General features: G+C 33.4%; 3 protein-coding genes across 5 annotated transcripts; 1 reads left to right on the top strand and 2 right to left on the bottom strand.

The window, feature by feature from the left end:
- The first annotated feature begins 1,201 nt into the window (after positions 1–1,201).
- LOC7455194 (peroxidase 17) lies at positions 1,202–3,402 on the top strand. The gene is made up of 3 exons (XM_002307034.4): positions 1,202–1,503; positions 1,632–1,823; positions 2,601–3,402. Exons 1-3 carry the CDS (start codon positions 1,297–1,299, stop codon positions 3,192–3,194), a joined length of 993 nt encoding a protein of 330 aa, XP_002307070.1. The 5' UTR covers positions 1,202–1,296; the 3' UTR covers positions 3,195–3,402.
- Positions 3,403–13,866: 10,464 nt separating this feature from the next.
- On the bottom strand, positions 13,867–16,111 carry LOC7455193 (40S ribosomal protein S6). The gene is made up of 6 exons (XM_006382832.3): positions 15,947–16,111; positions 15,786–15,850; positions 15,040–15,097; positions 14,833–14,941; positions 14,466–14,738; positions 13,867–14,315 (listed from the first exon to the last, which is right to left on the bottom strand). The coding sequence occupies exons 1-6, from the start codon at positions 15,950–15,952 to the stop codon at positions 14,077–14,079; spliced, it is 750 nt and encodes a 249-aa protein (XP_006382894.1). The 5' UTR covers positions 15,953–16,111; the 3' UTR covers positions 13,867–14,076.
- A 1,682-nt stretch (positions 16,112–17,793) lies between these two features.
- Positions 17,794–20,553, bottom strand: LOC7455192 (serine/threonine-protein kinase SAPK2-like). 3 transcript variants are annotated; one of them, XM_052452889.1, is made up of 9 exons: positions 20,221–20,553; positions 19,834–19,908; positions 19,308–19,409; positions 19,157–19,210; positions 18,953–19,045; positions 18,777–18,869; positions 18,574–18,678; positions 18,389–18,487; positions 17,794–18,270 (listed from the first exon to the last, which is right to left on the bottom strand). In XM_052452889.1, the coding sequence occupies exons 1-9, from the start codon at positions 20,338–20,340 to the stop codon at positions 17,989–17,991; spliced, it is 1,023 nt and encodes a 340-aa protein (XP_052308849.1). In that variant the 5' UTR covers positions 20,341–20,553; the 3' UTR covers positions 17,794–17,988. The 3 variants fall into 3 exon arrangements, with proteins under 3 accessions (XP_052308849.1, XP_052308850.1, XP_052308851.1); XM_052452890.1 differs by lacking the exon at positions 19,308–19,409; XM_052452891.1 differs by lacking the exons at positions 19,157–19,210; positions 19,308–19,409.
- Between the last annotated feature and the right edge of the window lie 977 nt (positions 20,554–21,530).

Below are 21,530 nucleotides of genomic sequence, written 5' to 3'. Positions count from 1 at the left end.
TTAAAAATGCTCGTATGATCCTCACATGATTTTGAGCACGCCGCTCGAGCTATTGGACGTTATGTTCTTGGAGAACATGTTTTGAAGTGAGAAAAACGAAGTATGGACAGTCGATGAGCACTATACAATACAAAATGGGTTAATTAATTAATATATATTCAATTCATCAATGGTGAAAAAGGGATCTAAACCCAAATTAATTATGAATTTTCCTAAGAGGAAAGAAAGCCATTAAAAAAAGGGCGGCTGAGCCTGTTGATAACTTGATTATATCCAGGAAGATAAGAACAGCAAATTCCATGAAAGAAATGAATCCAAAGTCGGGAAGAAGGGCATCTTGGGTGTCGCGAATGTTGACGCACCCACATCAACAGGCGTACACTTTCAGTTAGATATCCCTCTCACCCCTAACTTCAATACCCCTTTGGCTTTTCTTGCCTCCCCTTGTAATAACAAAAACATGTAAATATCTAATTCAGATGGATAATTTAACTGTTAATGTTTTAGATTTATTTTTTAATAATTATGAATTTGAATCCTTTTAAAATCACTAGAGATTTATATAGTTGTTAATTTTAAAATCTGTGAAAGTTGAATTATACGCAAGCTAATCCAGACACCCACGATAATTTAAAATAAAAACTAATTAATATCTTGACACCCTCCCACAAAAAAATCTGAAGGCTTTTCTTTTCCTTGCCCATAATGTAAACCATCACTCAACTATTTTGTTAATACCGTGTGTTTTGTGACCAACAATAATGTATTAAAATAATATTTTTAATATTTTAATGTTAAAATCATTAAAAAATAGTAATTGTTTATTTGATATTATTTTATATTAAATGTATTTTTAAAACAGATTCAAATACATGTCAAAATATAATGTTAAAATATAAGTGTCAAACAATCTTTTATGGTCTATTCGAGAGTGTGATATAAATTGCTTTTAAAATATTTTTTAACATAAATATATTAAAAAAATATAAAAATATAAAAAATAATTAATTTCAAACTAAAAAAATTAAAAAAAAATTAAAAGCACGTTAGAACACAGTAACAAACAGTATTTTAGTGTAAGACGACTCTGTTTTTTTATAGACAGTTTAATAAAGGCAATAACTCGATGACAACAACATACCATACATAGATTCCCATACATGATATATTCCATAAATACATATTTCCAACAAGTTTATAAGTCCATATGCTGAACAACAACAATAGCCCATATCTCCCCCTCATAAACTATCAACTAATAGTCTAATACTATAGCGCTTGGAAGACGAAAAAAAAATGTCTCCTCCCCTCCCAGCCTTTCTCTTGCTCATATCCATCGCCTTTACCTCTGCCTCTGTTGTGCCACTCCAGCCTGGATTTTACGCCGAGACGTGCCCGGAAGCTGAATTCATAGTCAAGGATGTGATGAGGAGGAACATGATAAGAGAACCAAGAAGTGCTGCCTCAGTCATGCGTTTTCAATTCCATGATTGTTTTGTTAATGTAAACTTTGATATATACACCAAAAACTTTACACATGCTTCCATTTCAACCTTGCATTTTTTTTTTCTAACAAGGATCTTGATTCGGCTTTATTTGATGGGTTCTTCTTCTTCTTCCTTTTCTTACAGGGTTGTGATGCTTCTATGCTGCTCGATGACACACCAAACATGCTAGGAGAGAAGCTCTCTCTGTCCAACATAGATTCTTTAAGGTCTTATGAAGTTGTTGATGAAATTAAGGAAGAGTTGGAGAGGGTTTGTCCTGGGACGGTTTCTTGTGCAGATATAATCATCATGGCCTCTAGAGATGCAGTTGTCCTGGTAATTAATTTCTCTCTGTGATGTAGAACTCCGGTCTTTTTTCTTTAATTCTTAATAGAACAAAATTATAACCTAATGTACCACTACGGTACTAACAACTTGGCCGTAAGACAATTGGGTCTTGGGTTGCCTAGCCACCTAGGCAGCAAGCTTTCGCTCAGGATATTCTGCGAAATGGGTCCTCTGTGTCTGCCTTTTGTCCTTTATCATCCATACATTTGAAGAGGCAACGGCGTAGCTATAGGTAGTCTTTAAAAAAGGTCATGCTTCACCCCTTTTTTTCCTGGTTCATTATTACAGTGACTAGCCAGGACTGTACTTCAAATTTGAGCCCTACCTCTGATCCCCTTCCTAGGAGTTGAGCACTATTGGGCTAATATATATCCCCACTAGCTTGCTAATGTTGAACATCTGGTCACAAGCACTGTGTATGTGGATGTGGCCTTTTCTCTAGTCTGCTAGAGAAAAATCATAGAGGGGCAATAATTGTAGCTTATGAAAGCTCACAGTTCGACAATAATTGTATTCTAGACCTCCCATTTGAATGTAGTGGGTCCCTGCACTATTCCACAATGAAATCTAGTGGCTTAAGGTTTAATTGATAGTAACGTGTTATAGATGCTGGTATCCTAATTCCACTCCAGAAGTAATGAAGAGAAAAATCTCAGAAGAATAGACAAAACTTGGTCAGACAGAACACTTTGTTAATGAACTGATTTTTTTGCCCTTTTTTTATCTGAAACCTTACTCTTCATTCTATCCTCTGTTTTGAATCAGAGCGGAGGACCTGATTGGGAAGTGAAGTTAGGGAGGGAAGACAGCTTAACAGCCAGCCAAGAGGATGCCAACAATATCATGCCTAGTCCAAGAGCTAATGCAAGCCTTCTCATGGACCTCTTTGAAGGATACAATCTCTCTGTCAAGGATATGGTAGCCCTTTCAGGGTCACATTCTATAGGTCAGGCTCGGTGCTTCTCTATAGTCTTCAGGCTCTATAATCAATCAGGCTCTGGCAAGCCTGACCCAACAATTGAGCCAAGGTATAAAGAGAAGCTGAACAGGCTTTGCCCACTCGGTGGAGATGAAAATGTGACAGGAGACCTCGATGCAACACCAACTATGTTTGATAACAGATATTTCAAGGACTTGGCTGCTGGGAGAGGGTTTCTTAATTCTGACCAAACACTTTACACATTTCCTGAAACAAGGAAGTATGTAGCCCTTTTCAGCAAAGACCAGCGGACATTTTTTAACGCCTTCGTTGAGGGCATGATAAAGATGGGTGATCTGCAGTCTGGGCGGCCTGGAGAGATTAGAAGCAATTGCAGGATGGTCAACAGCCGGCCTGTTAATGCACTGTTGGAGTCTTGAGTGAGAGATTAGGCTTAGTATATATACAAATACAATAAGATTAAATATAATTCATCTGGTGAAAAATGTCTTCTGGGATAATGCTAGGAATGGTGATCAAATTCTTAAGTGGGATTATTGATTACTATCAATTTTATCCTTATGAAGGATGCCCTTTGGTGGTATCCTTGGAAATTTAAATATTACTCCTAGAAGACTATTTTGTTGATTCTGCCCCCCTCCATTTCCTCCTTGTTTTTGTCTGTCTACGTTCCCTTTTATCTATGTTTCTTGTTAAAATATATTTTAGCAACAAGATCGGCAATGAGAGCTCCACGATTTTTCTCTCTCTTTCACACAATCAAATTGTTTATTAGGAGTCCTCCTTCCACTGATATAGTTCAGACAGCAACGAAGCTGAGATTACTCTGTAGTGATCTAGAAGATTGCTCACCAACGTATATAAAAGTGGGATTTTCAAACAATTATTACACATCCACTGTCAAATAATTTCTTCAAAAAAACATTTTCAAAAATGTTGTTGATTCATGGTGCCTATAATGCCAATCGAGCACCAACTAATACCAGTTTGATGTAAGATTCTTCACTAGATAAGGCTTGAGGACCTTCAGATGATGACAAGGAGAAGTTCTTTTTTGATGAAACACATGATTTTCAACCTAACATTAAATGTTTCGACCAGTTATTATAATATTCCTTAAAAAAAAAACCAATATTGATCTATTTTGCGACGCTTATAAGGAAATTTGTAATGTTCGGTTTTAGATTAAAGACAGTTCTTTAACTTAAAGTGAGCAAGGATGGCAGTAGAATTCCATTCTCTTATCTTCTACTCGTTTTTCGTATATCTCTTGACCTTAATATTTAACTTCGTTTTTATTGGAGTCAATTTTCAATCCTTCATTTCTCTCTTTCTCCAAAAAAAAAACCTCCGGTGAAAAAGGTTCGTATATATAATGTTTCTTATAATCAATTTCAATGTAATAAAGTATAGAATTTATTTAAAAAATAAGATATTTTACATATACAATAAAATTATAAATAAATATAAAGGGGTTAAATCTGTCTTTAAATTCATATAAATCTCATATTTTTATGTGTTCTTACTATTTAAATATGTATTTAGTATTATGGTACATTATATTTTTTAAAAATAAATAAATTAAAAATATATCAAAATAATTTTTATATATTTTTTATATCATCATAAAAAAATACTATAAAATTTTTAATTTAATATTTTTTTCAAATAAAATATTTTTTTGAAATACATAATAAAAAAAAATTACCGCAGTTCCTTGTTGTTACTTCGAGCCTGCCTTCATGGAAACGGGAACATTGTCATCTCCAGGACTTCCAATAAGAATCTGACAGCAAAAGAGTGTATGCATAGGAGTTATACGCAATCACACAAGCAGGGGACGCTTATGGGAACAGCTGGCCCACTTTAGAAGCAAGGGTGATGAAATCTTGTTTGACAATTCTTGCCAGCAGGGAGGGATGCACAGAAACTGTGGTCTATTGGCTAGTGAAGGAAGAGACAACTAGTATCTGTTTGAGATTTTGAGACTGTGGTAGTTTAAAGTATTTTATATTTAAAAATATATTAAAATAATATTTTTTATTTAAAAAAATTATTTTTGATATACTATGAAAATATAAAAAAAATAAATTTTAACAAATAAAAATTAAAAAATTTAATTATAATTTAAGAAAATATAATTTTAAAAAACATTGTTTTCACTGTATTTCCAAACATGCTTTTAAACTTTTACAACGATACCTTCCCTACGGTACCATGCATGCTCTCATTTTGTTTGAAGCATCTTAGTTCCATTAATGGGACGTACGTATTTTTTAACCCACCAAGTAAATTAGAAATAAAATATTTATGTTCATACAGATTACATTTCACTCGTACGGAGCCATTTACCTAAGATGTAAAAAATATTATAGAAAAAACCATGAAAGGTGTAACTCAACTGATTAGATTTTAGATTTATTATATAGAGGTCATCAATTCAAGTCTCACAAATCTCAAGCTCAGGGTCACTAGAGATTTATATAATTGTTAATTTTAAGATCAATAAAATTAATCGAGATGCGTATAGATTAACCGAATATTCATGTTAATAAAAAAAATATTTGAAAAGATAGTTGAAAGCATGAATTAAGTAAGAGTCCACATCGTTTTCACCATCATAAATTCTCTCAATCCCCTCCTAGCATGTTTGTGCTCGACTCGTCCCATTCTCAACGGCACTCGTTTCGTCTCAAAGTATTTTTTTTATTAGGGCGGTTTAAAATTGAAATTGAACTAGTTTTTTATTGTTAAAATTTTTTAAAAATATTCTTCAAGTTAAGTTTTTGTAATGTTCTTGTTTTATTGTAATGTGTTAATGTTAAAAATAAATTTTAAAAAATAAAAAATTATTATTTTAATACTTGTTCAAATAAAAATCACTTTAACAAATAATTTTTATCACAATAATAAAACACTCATAATATAAAAAATAATAAAAAAATTATTTGAACATTAATTAATTGATGTCAACTACTCCAAATCTGTCAAACCGCCAAAGCCACTTGCTTCAATATCCTGCAAATTAAGACGTGTGTGGGGATAGAACTATGAAGTCTCCCTAGCATGATTTTCAGCGCAATCAATTAATGCTTCAGGACATTGAGCTCCTCCTCTTCAGCTGCATATATTTTAACAAAACATCACGGCAACTCATCATCCTTCCATGGAACCGGAACATTTCCACCAGCCTTGTTACAAGCACGACGCATCTCTACCTCAAATTAACACCAAGACCTAAGCTACCATGCATGCTTCATAAAATGCAATGCCTAAATTTAACCCATAGATTAGACCTTGAAGTTGAGAAGGGATGATTTATTAATGAGAAAGACCGCGTCTTTAACGTTGGCCATCAAAATAACTAGTTTAATTTGTGATGTTCTCGAAGCAATAAAGCCACCAAACTAGCAAATCAATACACACACAGATTCAGTAATTATTAGGCTACTAACGTTGTGCTAATCTTCAAAGCATCAACGTACATCCCAATAAAATTAATGGAGTTGCGCTTTTCAGGTGACCGTGGCACGGTGAATGGAACACAGTGATGTGAGCTCTAGTACTCCATCCGGCAGGAGTACAGCATGATGCTCTGTCAAAAACATGAAATGGCAACTTAATTTGCTTTAATTTGTGATATTTTGGAAGTAATAAAGCCGCCAAACAAGCAAATCAACTTTGTTTTGATAAAGACCGACAATCCATTGATTAATTGATGAAAGAAATTCAAATTATCATCACCATTGTCCTCTCTAGCCACCAACATGAACCCATTTTTTACACAAATTAATGGTGACATGGGCTGGGACCTTCTGATCAATGTTTTACACAAAAGGGACGGTGGTGCTGAGACTTGCTTTTGAAAGACATTGCACCGAGACCAGAATCAAGCCCCACCGCCCTTGAACACCGCGAAGAATATTCACGAGGAGATATTTTGGCAACTTGTCTTTATTGCTTTCATAGGGGCAAAAATGGAGGGATGATGATTGATGGTACAGGAAAAAAAATCCTAGACATTTGGGCAGGCCCAGATGACTAGGATGTTAATTCCGTAGTTCCCTCCACACCAAATCCCTCTCTTCCCCAGACTTCCTCTTCCAAGAATTCCAAAAATGCATCTTTACACGGTCATCTTAAATTTTGTACGCGGATCTACTGGCTAGGAGTAAATAAGCAAATATCCAACTGACAAGGAAAGAAGGGGAGAAATAGGCCGGCACAAAAAACAAAGTAGAAGGGAGAAAAAAATATCAAGAGAGAAACAAACGGAGTTTTGAGTACAACATCTCAACGCTATTATAAAGATATTAACAAGAAAAATTTATAAATATTAAAAACTATAAGTATCATTTAAAGGAGATAATTGTATAGTTTTAAAACCCGACCCGGTCATCGATCCGGTCAAGTGATCGGGTCACGGGTTAGATGGGTTTCAAAAAAAAAGATTCTTAGTTAGCCAACCATTTACACAAAGGTCCAAGAACCTGCAGATATGCTTAGAGAAGATTACAGAAAATTAATGAGCTGATCATACCTCTCCATTCACTAAAAAACAACTCAGTTCCAACAAATCAATTGTTTCAACAAAATTTGAGCATTTATATATAGTTATGGATACATTTGTGCATGAGTGCACACATGAGCACACACTTTGGTGCGCATTCACATCATACCTCAACTAAACAAGGAAGAACTGCATGGACACCACTGTATATTCAGTGGAAAATTCAAAAATCCAAGCATCATATAATCAATTGATAATTTCTAACCTTTGAAGCCAGCTGTCATGACAGTACCCAAAACACCACCATCATTAACTTGGTGTGATCCAAGTCCATCACCCTCTACTGCCAAACAACGAAGAACAATCTCGATGCAATAATTGTCCTTAGGTGAAATGGTAACATTCACCTGCAATAACAACTCAGGTTATGAGCAAAGGACAAAAAATTAACTGAAAAAAGGATGACACAAAAAAGTGTGGAGTACATTATTTCCCCCACAATCTGTAAAAGGTAGAGCCCCAGGTGTTGCTGTTTTCCCCAATTCTGAGTGAAAAATAGTATTATTTCCCCCATATGGTTGAAGTTGTTGTTTTCCCAGTGCACGGAGCCCCAGGTGTTAGTTGGGTCAATAATACTAATCCCTCCTTTTGTGCTCCTAGGGCGGGAAGAAGAAAAGAAAACGCGAAGCAATTTGCACTTGTCTCAATCAAGATGAGCTGCAAGACTTCCTTCATTTCCTAATCGTTCGATCCTTAGCATCTCGGATGCCAACGAATGCCTTTGCTTTCGCTTGATTTGAATCATCTCCATCGAGCCTCTCTGGACTAAGGGGCGAAGCGGCTCGACGTCAGGAGAGGGGTAGAAGGCTAAAGGCCATAAAAAACAGAGAGTGAAAAAAAGAGATTCAAACCTTTTTCACAGAGAAACAACAACGATCAATAGTCAGACGTCCCTCTCTGCTCCTCAGCTGGGTTTTAAAGAATTAATTAGGTTACTGATTTTGCTTCATTCTTCTTCACTCTTCAGTCTTCAGCGTTTTGGATTTTAGAAAGCCAAAAACGACGTCGTTTAATGACAGTCAAAATAAAAAAAATTAACCGGGTCTCACCCGGGTTTGACCGGGTGGACCTGGTCCCGGGTCGACCGGGTTTTCCCGGGCGGGTTTTTGCCTCCACCCGGAACGGTCCCAGGCCCGGGTCGACCCGCCAGGCCGGTCCGGGTTTTAAAACACTGGATAATTGACTCACTTATTTAGCACATGCACTATACACGCCAATAAAAAACCTATTAATAACTTGGGTCTAGCCTAAATAACTAGCTATCCTAGTTGTTCGAGTCAAAGCCCAAATGGCTAGAATCTTAAAAAGCCTTTTTCATCGCTTAATTCTAACTCATTTTGGTTTGTTCAATGTAGCATCAGACACACACATTTATGTATTTTTTCAAGTTCTCAAGAGCAGAATATTTTTTATGCAAAACATGCATCACAAACCAATGGTTGTTTTTTTTACTCGGTTAATTACCAACTTCTTCATCAATTTCAATACCAATGTACACCATTCTTCACTCGTCAATGTTGTAACAACCCGGAGTTTCAAATGCAATTTTTCTCATTCCAACAATCATATATGTAAAAATATCAGTAATTGTTTTTTGATACTATTGACTTTTCATTGCCATTGCCACTAACACCATTCATATTAATTTAAAATCAATTTTAGTAAACTTGATACTTTCAATTTCTAATAGAATTTTGACAGAGTTCTGAGTATGATACTCTCAATGCTATTATAAAGATATTGACAAGAAAAATTTATGGATATTTAAAAACATAAGCACCGTTCAAAGGTAACAATTGACTCACTTATCTAACATATATATCATACATGTCAATACAAAACCTACTGGTCATTTAGGTCTGGCCTAAACAGCTAGCGATCATAGCTGTTCGAGTCAGACCTAAATGGCTAGAATCCTAAAAGGTCATTTTATCGCTTAATCATGACTCACTTTGGTTAGTCCAATGTAGCATAAAACACACATATTTATATATTTTTTTCAAGTTCTCAGGAGTCGCTCACACAAATATTTTTTTGTGCAGAACATGCACCACAAACCAATGATTATTTTTTTTACTCAGTCAATTACCAACTTCTTCATCAATTTCAAGTAAGGATCAGTATACCAATATACACCACTCTTCACTCCTCAATGTTATAACACTCTGGGACTTTCAAATGTAATTATCTTTATTCCAACAATCTTAAATGTAACAATATGGGTTATGTATTTTTATACTATTGACTTTCCATTGCCATTTACACTTTAAATTCATTCTAGTAAACTTGATACTTTCAATTTCTAATAGAATTTTGGCAGAGTTTGCTTTGTCTAGGTCCCTAATCAGTTCTCCATCAACCTATAACATCTACATAACAACCGATGGAATTTCAAATTCCCACAACACAAATTCCCACAACACAATCTTTCCAACTCATCATCATTTTAGTTAATGGTATACATATTAATACCCATAAAACATACCATTATTCATTGTGTATGTTAAACAATTACACATGGCTTTACTTTAGGAGGTAGTTACATTGCCAGAACTATTACAAATAACTATTTACATTATAGTTTGAATCCATTTGATTACAACACGCCAAATGATAAATATACATTGTTTTTATTTAGTGCTAAATGGATAACATGTTTAGATTTCAGTTGACAAAGATTTACCATGAAGCTCCTGCAACCACAAAGCCATAATAAATTCTATGCTCTAAAACTTATTATTACACTCAGTCAGTGGCTCCACAAGCAATAAATCAATACTTGATAATTTTCTATTTACCAAAGTCTTACATTACATGTAACCTCAGTCGCACATGCCATTGATAATTTCTCCATTACATGCCTTAGTAAAATCTTCTTTTCTAGATTTATTTATTGACTCTTTAATCTTTTACAAGTATTTCATTTCATTTCCCAATTTTAGCCAGAAATGATGTGGCATTCAAGAATCCACCTTGGAAGTCTATTCCTTTCGACCCAGCATGCAGCTTTGATTCTTGTACTATTTTGTCTTACAACATCGATGTTTAAGATACGTTGTAGTTAGGGTAGATCCCTATATGACACTCATGTCATACCCGCACCGAGAACACAGGTATTTCATCATGCATCTTTCTACAATTCAAACATGATCAACATTTCACTTATCCAATTATACACATTGAACCATCAACCTTTATTTTAACCTATTTAATTTATTCTAGAAACCTCCATAATTGTTCTGCCTTCAATGATATTTCATGTATATATAATTGTTTGTGCATTAACAAACACACCCACTATTTTAGTTATTTATCATAACACATACATGTGTTCTTTCTTAACCACGAAGTTCATTTTCTTACTAAATCAGTTGTCACTATAACTCTTCTCTTACCAGTATCCGAGATTATCCTAACAGCTCATCATCTTTCACTTTTAGGCTATTATATTGATCATCATCCCAATATACTTGAACTAATTTAACGATTCCCAAAATGCATCGCATCACGCTATTCATACAGTCCTCTATTATATTACGATATTCAGTCAAAACAATAATCAAATACAACAGGAATACATGATTGTAACAACCTTAAAATGTACCACAATGTGTCATAAAATAGCCCTCAAGTCCACATAATATGGTGTAGACACCTCTTAAAAGATGCTACAATCAGATTTGAATGGTTTGCAACTTGACCCAACAAAAACCTGCTTTTGAGAACCAAAGTTATACGCAATGATCACTCTCACTCTACACCTATAAAAAGATGCAAACGAGTAGTATAAAATCATAATAAAGTTGATCAATCATTTGAAAAGCTTGTAAGTTTAATTAATTAAGAACTTAGTGTGGAAATCACTCAACCACAAAAAGAAATAGTAAGAATGTCGATTTCTTTATTAAAAATAGTCTTCCCTAAAAAAGTCTCTATAAAAGAGTATTTATAATAGAATCATAAATCTAATATGATATCCTTAGTAAATATGGATAAACCTAATAAATGATAACAGTCCAATGAACCTAAATTTAAATAAAGACTCTAATATCTTTAAAATATCTAATAATAACTAAAAAATAAACAAAACAATAACCCAACTAATTTAAATATGACTAAAGTTGTTTTTGTAATTTGCTTGTATAATCAAAACACAACTTCAAAAGCATGGTTCTCTCTTGTCTTAATAAATTAAAAGGCTTGACATAGGGTTGTTTTGAGAATTTGAAGGGTAAAATGCAGAAATCAAAGAGGAAAGAGAAAGGAAAGAAAAACAAATTGTTGGTGCCAAACTGAATGTTCTTTTACCACATGTGTTACCCATGGTTGGAGAGGTCACCGAGACGACTTGAATGCCACCTTGAAAGCCACTAGTTGGCCATCAAAAACCCCCTCACATGCCTCCCAAATGGCTCAACCAAAACCTATGTGCTACATGTGTAATACACATGTCGACCATTTTCTTAAATAATATTTATATTTATTAAATTAATAAATTACCCTTCAATCAACTTAATTATAATAAAAAATTAGGATAAAAAAACAAAAAATCCCCTGAGCGCTAGTTTAGTAATCTATAATTTTAAGTGTAATTTAATTAATTTACTATGTTTAAAAAAGTAAAATGATAAAAGAAAAACTTAGACACTAATTTAATATTTTTATGTTTTTAAGGTAATTAAATCATTTTAATATACTAAAAATATAAGGAAATCGATTCTATTGTTTCGATCCACGATGATTTATGTTTTTATATACAATGAAGTGAAAGATTGAACTCTTTTAATTTTTTTTTTAATTTAACTGAAAAAGTGGATTATGCCTATACTGGTGGTGTGGTGGTGGTTAAAAAAAAGAAGTATGGTTAAACTAACATAGGTTGTTAATATAAGAAATAAAGAAGGTAAGATTTTATTTAACATGAATTAAAAATTCACTTTGATTTACAATTTAAAAGTATTTTTTTAAAAAATAGCTTATAATAAAAACAAATTAAATTTATTTTAAGATGAAAATATATTTGTAAAAATAATTTAAAACAACCTTTTTAAACAAAAAAAAATGCATTTAAAGTTAAACCAAAATTTCAACTCAATTTTAAAACAAAATTTTAATTTTAATAAAAAATTATTTCTAACCAAACATATTTATCCCTAAAGCGATATTAATCTCCCCTTTACATCCAAACCTAGAAATCCCAACTCTCTCTTGCCCTCATCTCCATTGCAAAACCTGCACATACATCCAACTTTTGTAGCTGTCAGAGTGCTGGCTTCGCCGATGTACCAAGGAGAAGATAGCAAGACATTTCGAAATCAATGTTTTTGGATTCCCCGCGAACCGCCTGTTGCGTGTGCTTTACAATTACAAGTACCAAGGCAATGATAATCTTATTGGACTGCACCCACATGGCATTCCCGATCCCCCACGTGTATATCTTCTTCTTCTTCTTCTTCTCTCTGTTTTTTATTTTGAATTCAATCTCATCAAAACCTGCATACCCATCATCAGTTGTTTCTCCCATAAGCTTGTGTCCAAAACCTTGTTTTAATAAATTAGGGTTCTCTGCAAGCTTTAATCTAAGATTTGTTTAGGATTTTTAAACAAAATGAGCATTGATTCTTGACAAACACAAAAAGGAAAAATAGAAATCAAGATTGGTTTCATATAACTGGTGGTCAGAATTTTCTTTGTTATTGGAGATCTAAGTTTGGGTCAAGTGGATGGTGGCTAGGGTTTTTTTAATTACAAGGTAATCCTGAAAATAATTGGATGTTTTTTATTGATTTTTTTGAAACTCAAGCTTCAGGACGTAAATTATAATGAACATTTTAAACTTTAGCGAGCGAAGTGTACTTTTTTAAAATATAATGGGAAAATAAAAACGCAGTTAAACTATATATGTTTTTTGTAATTATTCCATTAATTTATAAAAATTATCCCAAACCTATTAAAATCCTTCACATTTTCCATCTGACTAGTTATTTCACCCAAGCCCCGGTTTCGCAGAGGGTTAGTATTTTTTTTTTCCAAAAAAATTAATTATATAGGTTTTTCCAATCTATTTTTTAATATAAAAAAATTATGATCATCAAAAAAGTTTATATGATCATCTAATTAAATATATTAAAAAGTATAAATAATAATTAATACTTATCAAATTAAAAACCCCAGACAAACCTATATAATAATTAAAAATCAAATTTGAAAAATCAAAAAATAAGTATAAATCAAAATCTAGCAGCATGAAATATTTATCCACTTGAATTTGCTAAATTCATTTATTAAAATTAATTTTTTATTCAATCAAATAATAATTAAAACAGACATGAAGCGTTTTTCCAAGGTAACCCATAGAAACCCCAGACAATCAAATTGATTTGTTTTATTTCAATAGGACAAACTGACGGATGTGATCTAAAGAGAAACCCAAAAACAATTTAACATTCAGATGAGATTGCTTCATGACCATGTAGACCTCGTAAATTTGAGGATTCAAGCATCCAAGTAAACACACCATGAATCCAGAATTGACTTGGCAAGCCAAAAATATCTGAAAGAAGACAGTTACACATTCCACAACATAATGGAAGCAAAACCAAAAACTCAGATGCTTGAAATCATTGAATATCTAAAAATTAACCCCAACAATCCAAATAACAACCAAAATTACCTTGAGCTATTGAAGAAATTCAGCACTGACATTACTCATGGACCAAGTTACAAAACACTTAAGCCACAACTGAGGGCTTTGAGGCAACAGATAGTCTAGATCTCTTCTTGGCCAAGCTCTCACTGCGGCGCTCACGCTGCTCCTTCAGCCTGGTGGCGAGAAGCTTCTGGTACTCTGCTGCCTCAGCCTTAGCCTTTGAGATTCTCTTCTTCTTGTCAGATATTCTTGCACGCTTCCTTTGCAAAGTCAGGGGAGTAACCAACCTTTGAATTTTGGGAGCTTTGCTAACCTTCTTGCCTGAAGAACCAGAAAAAAAGGTGCCTTGTTATTTTTGTTAAGGTAATGCTTAACTTTACCAGATCATGATCTAGTAATTAACTTTCTGAGTCCTTACCAAATTCAAATAAAATAATAAATAAATAAAGGAATAATGAGACAGTAACTGACCAGATTTGGTTGTAAATGTCCGGCGGTATGTGTTAACATACTTCCGAACATCATCCTCCTTAGAGAGGTTAAACAGTTTCCTGATCTTTGATGCCCTCTTTGGACCTCTCATCCTTGGCTTCTCAACATCTGTCAGGCCAGGAAGATCATTCTCACCCTTCTTTACGATGACCAAGTTCAAAACTGAGAGATCTTGACTAACAATGCATCCCCGAACAGACTTCCTTCTGCGCTCTCCATTTCTCCTGCCATATCCACGGAAGCAAGGGGTACCTGTTAATGAGCATTGTATATGAATTAGCTAAATCCTGCAAAAAAAACAAATACCACACGCTTAGAAACACATGCCAGGTACAAATCCACAAACCTCTGTACAGCAAAAGACGAACACGGCCTGGAGTTAGAACTCCTTGCTTCATTGGGAAACCCTGCTTGTCACACCCTCCCATAATCTTAAATACATAACCTTTGAATTCCTGTATAATACAACCAGATGTGTTGACATAAGAAAATAAAAAATACAACATAACTTTGAAACACTAGCTCAGCCAGTCAACTCCTGGCAAAAGCATACCTCACCCAGTGCATCTCCACTGACTTCTTGTGAGATCCTCTTGTCAAAGAATGCCCGCCTGCCATAAAAATAATAAAAGATTAAAAACTAAGACGAAAGTTTTCCCATAAGTCCACTAAGATGAAGAAAGTGAATTGATAATTGCCAGGGGATACTTATGCACAGACACACCAAGTAGGACTTCTAATACTTTGTGAAAATGGCTAAATTGTAAGAACAAAACCACATTAGTGGTCAGAACTGCTAAATAATTGTTTAGTATTTTTCGTGGAATTGGAATTAGAAGGATGAAAAATAGACTAAACTTACAGTTCCAGTGCATATTTATCCTCAAGGTCTAGACACTACATATCGACATTAAGATACATTTTGGATTACACTATATTCATCGTATTTCAGGATGCATTATGCTAAACTAAACCGTAGTTTTCCCCTAAAAAGAAATCTACGCAAACCTATGAGATCTGACCCCAAATGGAGAATCATAAAACCCCAAAATTTCATACGTTAAGTTCCTATCATGCACCTCATGAAAATCAACACTGCTTTTTAGTTCCATGATGCCTAAAATGCAAACACACAATTAAGGAATCAAACTTTCCCGTACACATACCAGCATCATATCTAACAAGCTCAATTTCGATGACTTGAGCTCACAAATCACTTAAAATTCCAAAATCTCAAAACACACACCTATCTACACAAGACAGCAAAACCAATGAAATGCTAAAATGAGAGAACCGTACAATTTCTGGTCATCATCGATTTCAAGCTTCTTCTGGCACCCAGTAGTTGGATTTGCAATGTTAAACTGCCCATATAAAAAAAATATGAAAACAACAAGTCAGAAAACAAATAAAGGTTTTGCTAAAGAAAGAAAGACAGTACAAGAGATTAAAAATTGAACCTTCATTTTGAATGGAGTCTCTCACTACACGGCACCCAAGTTGTGTTAAGGAGAGAGTGTCTCTTCCTGCTCTATTAGGGTTTCTCTGTGTTGTGGCGCATTAGGGTTTTGTCTTTTGTTTTTATATGGAGAGGGGGTTCTTGCGTGTGGCTTAAATCAATTGGTTAAATGTGTAGTTGGGTTTAGATGAAGACACGTGGAATTTAGTTTTGGGTATTGCTTACTTTTGGGCTCTTGGGCTTGATATATGTTTGGGCTTTACTTAATAATACAACAAAATATGAATCCTACATTCTAGTTTGGTTACTATTTCAGTTTTTTTTTTTGAAAAAAAAAAGACATTGATAACAGAAATATAAAGGATATATTTCTCAGCTTTAAAGTTTGAAAATATAAAAATTTATTTTAAAATTGAACTAGAAAATTTTTTCTGTATTCATAATTATTTTTTTTAACTAAATATATTTTTGTATTGTATTTGTTTTTTCTATTCCAAAATATTAATCAAATGTAATTTTACATAACTAGATGAACTATGAAACAATAATATGGCACAATTATGGAAATTTAGATCATTTTAAAGGTAATATAGACACACACACACACACACACACACACACACACACACACACACACACACACACACACACACACACACACACACACACACACACACACACACACACACACAACTATTAGACTATAACTACTTGTATAATTTTTCCATGGTGGCCAAAGATTAGAAATATTTTTTTCATTATTGTGTTCTTTATTAATATTCTAATATCTTAGGATTGTAGGTATGTATTAGATTATTGGCATACATTAAGCTCACGAATTAGATTAATTTTTTATGAAAATAAAAATATACTAAAGTGTTGTAAACGTGCTCTCTCTAGTAAAAAAACAATTAATCTTATGAAAATTGACTCGATATGATCTGATCAACTTGAAAGGTTTAAAGACAACACAGATAGCCGGTAAAATTATAATCTCACTCGAAAAAATTTAAGACGATATCTTCTTTCTAAATATTAAAACGATAATATATTGAATTAATATGAGTTAACCTAATAATTTTGTGATATGAGGTAATGAAAGTGTAAAAACCCAATAAAAAAATAAAACAAATTATTAAGCCAAATTTTCAATAAACTCAATATTAAAGAATAAAATTAAAAAAAAAATCAATTAAACCATTATTTTTTCATTTTCTGTTTTATGTTCTGTTCCATTTTTAAATATTGAGTTTCTATTGAATTTTATTCTTTAATACTTACTTAATTGTAAATCAATTATTGTATTTTTATCATGTAATAAAATTAAAAAAACTAATTTAACCAAGTAGAATACATAACCCGAGTTATGAGTTTGGCAAATTAACTAAGGTTAATTGCCATGATTTTTTTTCTTTGAACTTGTTCATTCAACTAGTTCATGTTGTAATAATTTTTATACGATTTAATTTAAAATTCGAACTAAATAAAAAATCAATATAAAATTTTTAAGTTTAAACCATTTTTAAGTTTATTATGAAACTTATTATTTTCTGTTTGTAAAAATTAAATTACCTAAAAACATGATAAGTCAATTTTAAATACTACTATTTTTACAAATAATATCTTTTAACTTATGACACAACATAATGCTGCTCGAAGATCAAAACATAATACAACATGGATGACAATAGTAAGATAATATTTGTTTTTTTGGCCCAATTGTATTTAATTTTTTTAGATAATTTTAATAGGTTAATGTTAATAATATATTTTTTTAAAAAAATATTATTTTAATATATTTTTAAATAAAAAATATTTTAAAAAACAATTTTAACTTTATCGTGCATGTTCAAAGTAAAATTATAACACTTTTAATTTTAGGAAAACGAAAGGAAAAAGGGTGTTAAACAGCCACCCCATTGTACAGAATCTACAGATCGTTTGATTCCCATAGCAAAGGAAAAAAAGCCCTTATCCTCAACTTCCTTCTCAGTAATATCAGGATAGTAAAGCAAAGCTATGCGTGATTTTAAAGCTGGCATTTCACAAAGCACAGACAAAATCACCACTTGTCTCTATATCATCTATGTCAGCGTCAGCATCTATATCATCAGGATCCATGCTCCCACCAAAAACTTGTCCGCCTATTCTGTGCCCCTCTGCAGGTTTCCTAGCCTCTTGAATCATAGCTAATATCTCTTCAATACGTTGTGATTCCTCTTTTGCATCGTCAATTTGTAAGCTGCCATCCTCCTCTTCAGTTAACTCTACAGGCAAGTTCTTCAGAAACCAAGGGTGCCCTTTGATTTCTGGGATAGTAATTCTCTGCAAAATTTAAGCCCAAAGGAACCCCCCCCCCCCCCCAAAAAAAAAAAAAAAAAAGAACTACAGTAAGTACTACGTAATAGAGCGCTGACCAGCAAATGAAAGTTCTCTCTGTTACCTTTTCAGGATTTGCTACAAAAATCAGAGACAGAAGATGCTTGCATTCCTTGGAAACTCGAACGTAGTCTGGAATTGAGTAGTGGACACTAAGAATCCGCTGTCGTTGGTCAAACAGTCTATTCTTACTAACACATCAAATCATGATTGCAATGGGGTCATTTAATGTTAAAGCTGTTAACTAACGTGAATTGTTTTTTTGAAGTTTCTTGGATCTTCAGGATCTTCAAATGGATAAGCCCCAACCAGCATCACATACAAGGTAACCCCACAAGACCAAACATCTGCAATCTATAATTCGAAGAATCAAATAGTAATGCTGGGGTTTAGGTGACCAAAGTGGCCCAAAAAGAAATGAGCAAAAACAAGATTGAAATGGTCTTAAATACCTTCCCATCGTACTCCTTTCTTGATAAGACTTCTGGAGCAATATAGGCCGGTGATCCCACAGTAGACTTGGGTTGGGAATGCAACACAGAAGACTGCACAAAGTGGGGGTAAAACATTGATTATCTGGGTTACAATCAAATGTCTTCTATGTAAGGCAAATCAGTAAGTTCATTGCCTTGGAATAGCCAAAGTCGCATATCTTAAGACGCGGCGCTGAGCTTCCATCTAAGAGGGTGTTTTCCAACTTAAGATCTCTATGGCAAATTTGCTACAGCAAAAGAGAGTGATTGATTAGTTATTGAAGAGTAATAGGCAGAGTCAAAATAAGCATGGACTGTGTCTATACTAATCGATAATGAAGATTGATAGGAATTAGTACCATAGAATGGCAGTGACTGACTCCTGATATGAGTTGTCGAAAGAAAAATCTTGCCTGATAATATTTAAAGGAACCAAAAATTAAATGATTAAACTCCCACATAAACAAGACGTCAGAATCTGAAAAATGTTTTGTTCTGTGCTATCCTTGCCTCATCCTCACTGAATCTACCATTAGTGCATATTCTCTCAAAAAGTTCTCCACCAGCTGCATATTCCATGACTATGGCTAAATGAGTTGGTGTTAGCAGAACCTGCACAACGAATTCACCTGTCCTGAAACTTGAAGAATGCAAAGGCACGTTGAAGAGCGGAGGCAAGGCTCTTGGTTTCGAATTTTGGTATCTAAATGTAAATTGGCGTTTGGACTTCAAAATCCTTTTCAAGATTCAAAATCTTCAAGTTCTTATAATTCTTGGCATCAAGAATTAGTGTCCTATTGACATGAAAAGTACATGTCTAAGTGCATTTTTTATATATCAAAGCCTCCATTTTGAATGAAAGAAATTGCATAGATTATAACTGAAACTTCCATATCAATTCATATTCTTTCAAAATTATCTGAGAGTTGAGAGAAATACTAAATCCATCTTTACTTTGAGTTGAAGGACCTAGTCAAACAAAATTCTTTTACTTTTTATAATCTAATAAGAAGAAAATACATGACACTTCGCATACCTCTTTGAATCTAATTATGTCGGGATGCTTCAACGACCTGTGGTTCATAATCTCTCTCTGAACATGCTCATCAATCTGCAGAAACCAAACAACACTCCAGAATCACTACCATCAGATAAAATAGAACACCAAGTTGAAAGAAACTTCATAAAAAAAAAAGGGTCCCCCAGCCTAGATTAATATATGAAGAAACTAGCACACAGCCCATACAAGACCATAAGAATAAAATACACAGGCACAGCATCTACTTCGCAAAATCTTATCTTCAACAAACATTTAACACATCTTTATGAAATTCCACCACCCACCCCACCTAAAAAATGGAAATATTTTAAATTGAAACATGGAAAAATTCAGAGAGAAATCATGAAGCTAAACATAGATCACCTTTTGGCCTCTTTCAATATGCTTTACAGCATAGAGTTCACCGGTCTTTATCTCTCTAACTAGCTTAGCAAAACCAAAGTTCCCTGACCCAATATCTTTCAAAATCTCATAACGTTCCATTGGTAGCTAGCTAACTATATTAAGTTAAATAATGAAGGAAACTAGGAAACAATGAAGACCAGCTACTCTGATGCCCTCTATATATATTCTATCCTTTTTCTCTAGCACTGCCTGCCTCATTATTTGTTTGCGTTGAGAATCTACATGGATTTTCTTGGCCACGAATGAAAAAGCTGCGGACTCTGTGCGCTAAGTGATTGTGTGAAGGTGCCCTGCTATTAATGGTCCGTCAAAGGAAAATGAAAGTAAAAGTCTTTGGAAGCTGAGAATGGTGTCAGCAGACAAGGACAGTAAAGTTATTTAGAAAATATTTTAGATATAAATAGTGGAGATAAAAAATAAAATAAGATAAAAAATATATTATGATAAAGTTATAGCTGGTAGTAGTAAGCAACACCTTTCTGGATTGAGACTCGTATATTTGGTTAGGATAGATAAGATAAGATAAAATATTAAAAAAATTATTTTACTCTAAGTATATATTATTTTCAAATTTATATATTTTAAAAAATAATTAAATATTATTTTTTTATTTTAGTTTATATTAAGCTTTAAAATTAATAATATTATAATAACTCTAGTTATAAAATTCAGATTGACCTGACAGGTTGACCTTAAACTTGGCCGACCCGAAACCTAAATTGGCCCAAGTTATAAAAAAATAAAGGAATGATTGACTCGACATGATCCGGTCAAAAACTCGGGTCAACCCGAAATAAAATACATGTCAAAAAACACAATCATTTTTTTAAGATTTTATTTTGGTCAAAACAAAGATGCTTTGATTATTTTAAAAAAATGGATCAATTGGGTTGACCCTCCTGATCCATGACTTGTACATTGTCCTAATCGACCCCCGAGTTGGATTTTAAAAATATGATAACAACTTTTATTCTTGTTGACTTGTGACCTGTGACCTTGACCTTTCCCTGAGTTTACCCTCGAATCAAGTTTTTAAACTATGATAATAATCATTTTTATTCTTACGTTGACTTGGGTTAACCCAAGGTGACCCCCTCGACCCGTGAGTCAGGCTTTACACCGAGTTGGCTCCTAAATCAGGTTTTAAAATTATGATAATAACACCTTTTGTTTTTATATTGACTTGGGTCAACTCGAGGCAACCTGACCCGTGACCCAAACTTTGTCTTGAGTTGACCCCCGAGTGAGGTATTAAAACTATTATAATA

Source organism: Populus trichocarpa, chromosome 5 (genome assembly GCF_000002775.5).
Source record: "Populus trichocarpa isolate Nisqually-1 chromosome 5, P.trichocarpa_v4.1, whole genome shotgun sequence".
NCBI lineage: Eukaryota > Viridiplantae > Streptophyta > Magnoliopsida > Malpighiales > Salicaceae > Populus > Populus trichocarpa.
Note: the sequence above shows the minus strand (reverse complement) of the source record. Positions and strands in the feature narration are given on the sequence as shown.

What these genes read in the sequence shown, in the direction of transcription:
- LOC7455194 (XM_002307034.4), top strand. Translation starts at nt 1,297, where the DNA reads ATGTCTCCTCCCCTCCCAGCCTTTCTCTTGCTCATATCCATCGCCTTT. An exon ending in TCCATGATTGTTTTGTTAAT is followed by an intron (nt 1,504 to 1,631) that starts GTAAACTTTGAT and finishes CTTTTCTTACAG; the next exon opens with GGTTGTGATGCTTCTATGCT. An exon ending in CTAGAGATGCAGTTGTCCTG is followed by an intron (nt 1,824 to 2,600) that starts GTAATTAATTTC and finishes GTTTTGAATCAG; the next exon opens with AGCGGAGGACCTGATTGGGA.
- LOC7455193 (XM_006382832.3), bottom strand. An exon ending in ATCGATGATGACCAGAAATT is followed by an intron (nt 15,098 to 15,785) that starts GTACGGTTCTCT and finishes TTTTTATGGCAG; the next exon opens with GCGGGCATTCTTTGACAAGA. An exon ending in GTGGAGATGCACTGGGTGAG is followed by an intron (nt 14,942 to 15,039) that starts GTATGCTTTTGC and finishes TGTATTATACAG; the next exon opens with GAATTCAAAGGTTATGTATT.
- LOC7455192 (XM_052452889.1), bottom strand. Translation starts at nt 20,340, where the DNA reads ATGGAACGTTATGAGATTTTGAAAGATATTGGGTCAGGGAACTTTGGT. An exon ending in TCAGTCACTGCCATTCTATG is followed by an intron (nt 19,046 to 19,156) that starts GTACTAATTCCT and finishes CTTTTGCTGTAG; the next exon opens with CAAATTTGCCATAGAGATCT. An exon ending in GCGACTTTGGCTATTCCAAG is followed by an intron (nt 18,870 to 18,952) that starts GCAATGAACTTA and finishes CACTTTGTGCAG; the next exon opens with TCTTCTGTGTTGCATTCCCA.